This window comes from Macaca fascicularis, chromosome 11, assembly GCF_037993035.2.
Source record: "Macaca fascicularis isolate 582-1 chromosome 11, T2T-MFA8v1.1".
NCBI lineage: Eukaryota > Metazoa > Chordata > Mammalia > Primates > Cercopithecidae > Macaca > Macaca fascicularis.
This window is the reverse complement of record NC_088385.1, coordinates 82,026,830-82,035,740: the sequence shown is the minus strand read 5'-3', so window position 1 is coordinate 82,035,740 and position 8,911 is coordinate 82,026,830. Positions and strand designations below refer to the sequence as shown.

General features: G+C 40.9%; 1 protein-coding gene across 32 annotated transcripts in view; it reads left to right on the top strand.

Annotated features, from left to right (window-relative positions):
• Positions 1–637: 637 nt before the first annotated feature.
• The window catches only part of KCNC2 (potassium voltage-gated channel subfamily C member 2), a 269,322-nt gene continuing 261,048 nt past the window's right edge, over positions 638–8,911 (top strand). For 23 of the 32 annotated variants that reach the window (XR_012420456.1, XM_074007438.1, XM_074007437.1 and 20 more), the window contains exons 1-2: positions 638–1,155; positions 2,363–3,068. Coding sequence is in view for 31 of the 32 variants with exons in the window: in XM_074007438.1 (XP_073863539.1) it covers positions 2,382–3,068 (687 nt within the window). In the remaining variant the exon portion in view is untranslated. Of the gene's footprint in view, positions 1,156–1,989; positions 2,184–2,362; positions 3,069–3,149; positions 4,035–4,962; positions 7,128–8,911 lie in introns of those variants that run through there. The other 9 variants (XM_074007435.1, XM_074007431.1, XM_074007430.1 and 6 more) reach the window with 4 other exon arrangements.

Here is an 8,911-nt window from a genome sequence, read left to right as displayed (position 1 = left end):
ACAATATATTTCTGTTGTTTAAGCCACCCAATTTGTCATACTTTCTTATGGCAGCCCGAGCACACTAATACAAGGGGAAATGAAAACTTGAGAAAGGGTGAAATTGGCTTATTAGAGAATTACTTGGATACTTGGGTATCTGTGGCTTTTCTCTTCAGCTTCAGACAAAAAAACAAAATGAAACAAAATAAAACAAACAAACAAAAAAACTGGAACTTGTACTTTGTAAAGCATTATCTTTCTGGGATAAACTTCTAAAACTTGTTTTGCTTTAGATAACAGTGGTGTGGTGGCTAGAGACGGACATTTGATTTGAAAAAGCAAGCCAGAGGCATGCATAAGACATAAGAAACAATATTTACTGTCACCTGTAAGTACACCTCTCTCTCCGGTCAGCTGTCATTGAGAAAAAAAAAAAAATGCAATTGGTTTTAGATTCTCTCACTTGTTGGGAGGGGTGGGGCATGGCAAGGGGTGGGGGGGAGAGAGAGAGGGTGTGGAGAGTAGGGTGTAAATAAGGCAGGCAGAAGCTCCAGAGAGGGTGGAGACAGAGCTTCACAGAAGAAAAATATGTGAACCTGGTTGGTACAACATAGCTTCTCCAGACCCACCCACCCTTTCCCCAGCTCTGTGCTTTGGCTGACGGCGGGAGGTTGACGGCGAGTGGTGCTGAAGGGACAGCTCCAGCAGCGGCTGATTTGGGGGAGAAACAAAATCTGCAGATGGAATCGGAGCAGGGCGACTTCACCTTCAAGTGGTGAGCTCTCCTGACCTCCGGCCAGTCTCCGCTCCATTCACGGCCAGCTGATCTGCCCGCTCCCGGTGGGGTCGGGCAGTGCCGGCTGGACCCGCCCAGAGCTCCATGGTTTGCCCAACCCTGCGCGATGGTGACTCTGGGCGCGGAGGTTGGCGACTGGCAAATCCGCAGATCACAGAATGAAGGCGGGGAGCGCGGCCGGCGGCCGGCGGGGGCTTTGTCCCCCACCCCAGCGCCCAGAGAAGCGGCTCAATCACCTGAATCCGGAAAACGCCAACAAGTAGTTTCTCGTCGGAGAACGGCGGCTCAGCTGGGCGCCAAGACTCAGTCCTGCTGCCCAGAGAACCTCGTCCACTCGGAAACCAAAGCAAAACCACTTTTCTCTCGGTCTCCTTAAGGTATCTGGAAATGGGGTGGGGGTGGTGAAAGGGGGCATTTCCTGGAAAGGGCTTGTTGACCCTGCAGGCAGGCATCCCCCCTGCTCCGCCTTTCCGCAATAGAAATGTAGAGATGAAGCCCTGGGGAGAGGTGGCTGGGAGGCTGGAAACAGGGACACTGTCAGCGAGACTTCCACATCAGGGACCCAGGGGGTGTGCCTCCAAGCAGCTTTTCCCCCGAGCCTCGCCCCTCCTAGAAAGCAAATCCCCCACCCTCCACCCCCTAAGGGATTTGTTTTTCTTGGGAAGGGGGATGGGTGGGAGGCACTGATCACCTCTATTCTTAAAGATGGATCCTAGTTAGTTGTTTCCTTTCCCAAGTAATAACAATATCAACAACAACAATAATAATAATGTGAAAAGGAAATTGAATAAGGAAGTAAGTCAGAGGTCTCCTAGGTGAAAAGCAACAGCAGAGATTTTTTTTTTTTCTCTGACTTCTGCGTGGTCTTTTTGCATGGTCTGTGAGCAAGTGTAGAGGTGAACCTAGAGCAGGTTGCGTAGAAGGCACTGCCTGAGCGCTAGGGAGTAGCGAGGGGTCTGGGGTTGACCTAGGGTGGGTGTGGAATAGGGGCTCTTCACAGGGCGAGGAGAGGGTGTGCTCTCACCCAACACTGTCAAGTTGCCTGAGGAAAACCCCCTGCCTAAGGAAATTGCATCCAGGCTAGGGGAAGGGGAGAAAGAGGAGGGTCTTGGAGAGTGGGAGTGAGAAGCCAACCAGGGCAGGAGGAGAGAATGGGGCAAAGGAGGGGGAGAAAGTAGGCTTAGAGGGAGGGAGAGGGTGTTTGGGGAGGCAGAGAGGGGGTTAGGGGCTGGGAGCAGGTTGGACTTGAGAGGGAACAGAAAAGAGGAAGAGTGGAAGGTGAAAAGATGAAGGAGAAGAGATCAGAGCCAAAAAAAGGAAAGCGGGAGGCAAGGGAAACGGTGTCATGAAAGGTCAAGAAAGACTTGGACTGCTGTCTCCGTAGTTCTCTGGAAACCTGGGAAAGGTGTGATGCAAGAGGCGGGGACAACGCTGGACGCTGATCCCCTCCGGGGGAGGGTCCCTTGCCCCATGCCTGTCTGCCAACCCTGCATCCCGGGACTAGCTCTGGGTTGGTGGTGGGGGTCTTGGTGTGTCTTTGACGGCCAAGATCTTTAACTCGGCGCTGTGTTTGCCTTTCCCCAGTCATGTCTGAGTCACAGAGATGGGCAAGATCGAGAACAACGAGAGGGTGATCCTCAATGTCGGGGGTACCCGGCACGAAACCTACCGCAGCACCCTCAAGACCCTGCCTGGAACACGCCTGGCCCTTCTTGCCTCCTCCGAGCCCCCGGGCGACTGCTTGACCACGGCGGGCGACAAGCTGCAGCCGTCGCCACCTCCACTGTCGCCGCCGCCGAGAGCGCCCCCGTTGTCCCCCGGGCCAGGCGGCTGCTTCGAGGGCGGCGCGGGCAACTGCAGTTCCCGCGGCGGCAGGGCCAGCGACCACCCCGGGGGCGGCCGAGAGTTCTTCTTCGACCGGCACCCGGGCGTCTTCGCCTATGTGCTCAACTACTACCGCACCGGCAAGCTGCACTGCCCCGCAGACGTGTGCGGGCCGCTCTTCGAGGAGGAGCTGGCCTTCTGGGGCATCGACGAGACCGACGTGGAGCCCTGCTGCTGGATGACCTACCGGCAGCACCGCGACGCCGAGGAGGCGCTGGACATCTTCGAGACCCCCGACCTCATTGGCGGCGACCCCGGCGACGATGAGGACCTGGCGGCCAAGAGGCTAGGCATCGAGGACGCGGCGGGGCTCGGGGGCCCAGACGGCAAATCTGGCCGCTGGAGGAGGCTGCAGCCCCGCATGTGGGCCCTCTTCGAAGACCCTTACTCGTCCAGAGCCGCCAGGGTAAGGCCAGAATCGACCCCTTCCCTGCTGCTTCAACTTCTCCCAACTCCCTCCCCAACTTTCTGTTCTTTTCCACCCCAGGGCCTCAGGGATGGGGGTAGAAGAGACCCGGGACTTCCTAGCGATGCGGTTAGAGGCTCATCCTTTGCAGGGTAAACCCAGGGACCCTGGCCACCATCCCACACAGTACCATGTTTCTCCTCCTCTTCTCCCAACTCAAACGGATTTACTTTAGCAGATGGGACCTACAGGGCAAATGTCGACTTCTCTGTGCACGTCTTCTGGACCTTGTCCTGAAACGGGTATGAGGATTCATCTCGAATTTCTCTCTCACTCCTTTGTTCTAACTTTTCCTGTAGCTAAGATCTCTTTTCTGGCCTCCTGGTCATCCCTATTTGACATTTTCAGTTTGGCCCCTTCACGTCTGACTCACCCAGAGCAGTGCTCAAATTAGGGATTGATTCTGAGGACAGAGGAAGGGGAAATGGAATATATCTATGTGACTGGGGAGATGGAGGGAGGAAAGATTTGCCAGGAGGTTTATTTTGTAAAGAGAATCTCCAGAACGTTGTTTGGGCCTGTCACTTTCCAGGGGAGATGAATACTAGGATTGTTTCCGTGAGTTGACCAGAAAGCCCACTTACACAGGGGATTTTGAGCCTGGTCCCTTTCTCTTTGGGTTGTATCTCTGATCCTTACAGGTTGAACATACATTAACCCATTAACCACTTTGGTGATCCTAGTTCTGTAAATCTGAATAATTAAGATAGGAACAAACTTTATTTTAATTTTAATATTGTGATTCCAGCCTCAGTGTTCTTTTTTGGGTTCTAGTATAAATGACAGGTCAACTTTAATCCTTGACACTCCCAATTAATTCTTCAAAATCTCATGAAGAGATTATAAAAGTAACCAATAATGGTTTCTCTGGTGGAAAGGAAATAAAGACATATAAATAACCACAAATTACACAGTATGTGAACGGTTTTTAATTACATGTGAGAACAAAGTACTGCATTTGGTTAAATCTTTGCAACTGCATGTGTCTGGTTTGCTTCTGACACCCAGAAAACGCACCCCATGGGCAGAATGGGAATTCTCCCAACTTTACTTTGGCTCTATCTTCATTATTTTCTTCCTCTGTATGTCAGAAGTGTCTGCATCTGAGATGTTATGCAGCTATCTACTAATTTGTCAGAAGATGTGCTTCTGATAACACTTTGGAAGTCTGTGGATGTGTTTTGTTTACAATGTGAAATAGAATATGAAAGAGACAATTTAAAGCATTGCTACTCTTTTAGATTTGGTATTTAAATGCATACATAAATTCTAGCATGCCTACATACACATATTTGAACATAGAATTAATAGCTTCAACTTGGAAATCCTTTTTTTTTTTTTTTCAGGCCATGCCATAAATTCAACAACAGAGTTGGCATTCAGGAAAAAAAAAAAAAACTAAATCAACCAAACAAAACCACAAGTGCATATTTATTTAAATTAAACCACAGGCTCATGACCATTACATCTGTGCATCTGTGTTTCTTGGATTCCAGCTGAGTGTTATAGAGCTCTTTCCATTTGGTGGCTAAAAGGATAATCTGAATTTGTTTTCAGGCCCATCGTGTGATTCCTTTTTCCAGATAATGTGCTACAAAAGGACAGAATGTTTTATTATTTTTCCTTATGGTAACATAATACATTTTATTGTAGGCCAGATTGCATAGCAAAAACTTTAAGAAGGTGTTCAACTTTTATCATTGCCATGAAATTTGATTCTATAGATTATTGGTCAAAAGGATAAAGCATTGACTTGAAAACTGTGTGTTTAAAAAACATTTATTATGATATTTCATTATAATAATATTGAGGCTTTGATCTGCATCTGTTTTAGGTGAGAAAAGAATACACCAAAATTGAGACTGAAACAAGGTCAAAGAGCAAGTAGAAACAGAATCAGCTAAGAATCATAGACCCGAAAAATTTATTTGAGGTCACTTTTAGTGAAGACCCTTTATATTGTAGATGAAGAAAATGAAGACTGCAGATGCTGAGTGATGGCCAAGGTTATACATCAAGTTAATAGCAAAGCCAAAATTATCCCAGAGGTCTCATGACTCTCTCCTCAGGCCCTTTCTAACAAAACTACTGATTATAACTGGACTGGATTGTGAAATCTCTGCAGATCACATTGCTCTTGAGATTTAATGCAGCATAAGACATTCACTAGAATCCTAACTTTGAAAGGTCATCTATGAGTTTTAAAATATGTGTATTCCAGGACTTTCGCTCCTAGAATTTTTACCCTTCACCACCCAACAGTAGAATAAAAATATGGGACTTGAATTAACTTCTTAAAAAGAATCCTGTTTGAACTTTCCATTTTTATTGACCAGTCAGTGTTTAATGTTTGGCTTTCTTTTGTGAGTCTTGTCTTCAGGGAAATCTCTTCAAATTATTAGGGGTTGGCTAAAAAAAGGTAATCGTAAGTCATCATTCTACTTAAAAGTGACTTAATATTTTTTCCTGAGCACTTTTAGTTAAGATGATAACCTGACAATGTTATCTGACTAGTTTGAAAAATAGAGTTACATGTGGAGGCCACAAGTTGAAATTATATTTTGCATGGACACAATTTGAGGAAACATAAAATAATTATCAAGTGGTTTGCTTCAGTTGTCTTATTATCATGAGTCTCAGTCTTAATAGAAGTATTTGAAGTTTTATAAACACTCTTACTTTTTAACATTAGCTCATCTTTTATTGAAATGTTTGACATGAAAAATTTTAACTCTCTGAATTCCCTTTTCAACTCATTATACTTGTTTCACAATTTTCTTTTTTCTCCAATATTGAAAAGATTAGATCAGTTATATAATAGATGTGCTTTGTTTGTAACTTTTATGATTTAAATGACAGACAAAAACAATGGTGATAGGAACTGAATAATTAATTGGATTTTGCAACCCTGCATTTTTGCCTTCTCTTTTGGTTGGCATGTCCCTCTCCTCTATGATTTTTAATTTATTAAGTAAATACATATTTGAGGGGTCTAAATTGTTCTATTTCAATTGGTAAATAAGTTTATATCTTATACATTGAAGCTTTTTTTCTTAAGAATAGTATTTAAAAATAGAAGTTTATAAAAATTCAAATATAAGTTGTCATGGAAACCTGTTGTGGAGAAAATGAGATCAGGAAAATAATGAGAGGTTATTTTGTTGATACTAGTGAGTGATATTTACAAATAGTAAAAAGCAAGGATGCATACATATACTTGTAAAAATGTGATGCACTGTATATTTTCAATTTAATATGTAAGTGTTAGAAAAAGGTAAAGCTTCTATGTGCTTTCCCTTGAAGAATGTATCATATATAAGAGGACGGGCACCAGGCAGAAATTCCTTGATAGAGTTTCTAGATTTTTAGAAGTTTTAAAAAATGACATAAGGACAAAATACTAAAATGAAAGACAATTTTGAAGAATCTGTTTGGAATATTAAACTGCTGAGAGCAGTTATAAGTTTCTCTTTCTCTTCTTTCACTTACTTTTTAATAGGGTGGGGGAAATAATTGAATTCAGCTCTGTTTTAGAGTGTTGGCTCTTCCTTGGTGATTTATGCATATCTTTGATTACTTGATCTTCTGTTTTTTACTTTTAAAGCACATTTTAGAAAAGGAAAAACAAAATAATAACTGCCATGGAACCCCATTTAAGATGTTGGCTTTTTGATATGTTTCTAGCTCTTTCACAAACATTCCCCTGACCTTTATCTCATTTACCATTGTTGAAATACAATATGGGTTGTATATCATATACAATCCTTCTGAATCATACATGGATTATGATAGTGAATCTATACTTTTTTAAATCTTGAAAATATTCACGTTATTAGCATTATAGATTATTTCTACAGCATTGCTAAAACATACTCCTTAGAAGCCATTAACATGGAAATTTTAATTTCTAGCATTAGACTCAAATTTGCAAATATTTCATTTACTTTGTATGGGCCACTTTTTCCTCTTGCCACAAAACAAAACAAAACAAGAAAGAAATGATCTAAATAAATATTTGCTAGTATTAAATGTAGCACTTGATTTTTAAAAATTATAATAAGGTGTAGGAACAATTTGAATGATGTATTAAGATTAAAGGAAGAAAATATATTAAGTCTTGTTTGGTAAGAGTGGTTCTAATTAAATAATGGCTAAATATAACTTATCCATAAAATATCGTCAATTATTAAAATTTTAGAAAATTCATTTATTCAATGAATATTGATTATGTAGTCACTGTAGACTGGAAACTATGAAAAGTACTGGGAATGCATGGAGAAGATACAGTCCTTTGCCTTCAGTGAGCTCACCTCTCTATTTATAATAAAATATTTCCTAAAGGCATTATCTATTAAATAAAAAAAACAAGATTACGGTAAATAAAATTCTAGAGGTGTTAAAAATGAATTTTCCTCAAAAAAAAAAAAAAAAAAGATCTCACATAGGAATATTGCCTGACACATGCAGTAAAATATTCCTTTTAGAGATGATGATGTTAAGGTATTATTGGTCTTTATTTTATTACAAAATATTAGGATCTTTAATTCTTTATTTTTCTGTTTTCATAATGACTTACAGGCTCTCTCCTTACAATATAATGAAGACTGTACTTATATCAAACAACAATTGAACTATTTGGGTGTGTGGACAAGTTTATTTTATTATTTCCATTTAATTACAAGTCATGACCAACCACATGACAATGCATACTCAAACTTCATATTCATCAAACGAGTCTGCTATAATAGTACAGTGTGTTTGCACTTTCCACCTAAGCATTTAAGTGTCTTTTCACCTTTTCAGGGCCACTAGTTAAAAGGTTTATAAATAAATTTAATTTTATGCTTGTATTCTGAGCATTGGATAGAATCAGAGAGTACCTGATTTAATTGATCACTAAAATAATCAAGTAAATTTAATTGCCAATTAAATATATATACTAGTAATATACACATGAGGTGACCTGATTTATGGCTGGACATTAGGTGTGCAAAAAGTGAATGTACTTGGATAAATTAGGTATGACCTTTTTCTCTAATATTTTGCTAAGAGCTCATTTGTAGAACTGAGTTGACAAAATTAAATAAAAGACAAGGAAAGTTTTTATCTTTGTCAGTGAGCTTATTTTCAAAATAACTGAAAAGGAAGGTATAGATCAACCTTTTTGTAGTTTCCCATTTGAAAATGTTTATCATTACCATCAATTTTTACTACAACAAATAAAGTAAATGTGATTTTCAAGTCTTGTATTCTTTGAACTTCTGAGTCATATATTCTTTTTATTGTGAGAACCTTTAGAAATGTGTCTAAATAAAATAGTAAAGAGCATTAAAGATAAGCACAGATTTGTAGAAGAAAATATATAGTGGCAAAATAGTCCAAAAAATTATCACCAATATATTCCATAAACTTAATTCAATTCTGGTTGAAATATGAAGGGCTTTTCTTTATATTCATAAGAGCAGTCAAGATATTCTTTTAAGACAGAAAAGCACTACTTTTTTGCCTTCCGTGTAGGTTGAGGGATGATAATAATCTCAACACTGTGTAGTCAATATTTTCATGGAAAGTGAATAGAATGTGAGTGTTGGGAGGAGAACAGAGCAGGACTGGATATTACATGGAAAAAGAATTGAAAAACGATTGAGACCTATGAGACCTACGCTCCAGCACTGATTTCAACACTAGTTGTGTGACCTTGGAGAATTTACTTCATCTTCCTGAATCTTGATTTCCTTTGCTTTATTCTGAAAAATAAAACACAAACATTGAGATGACACATT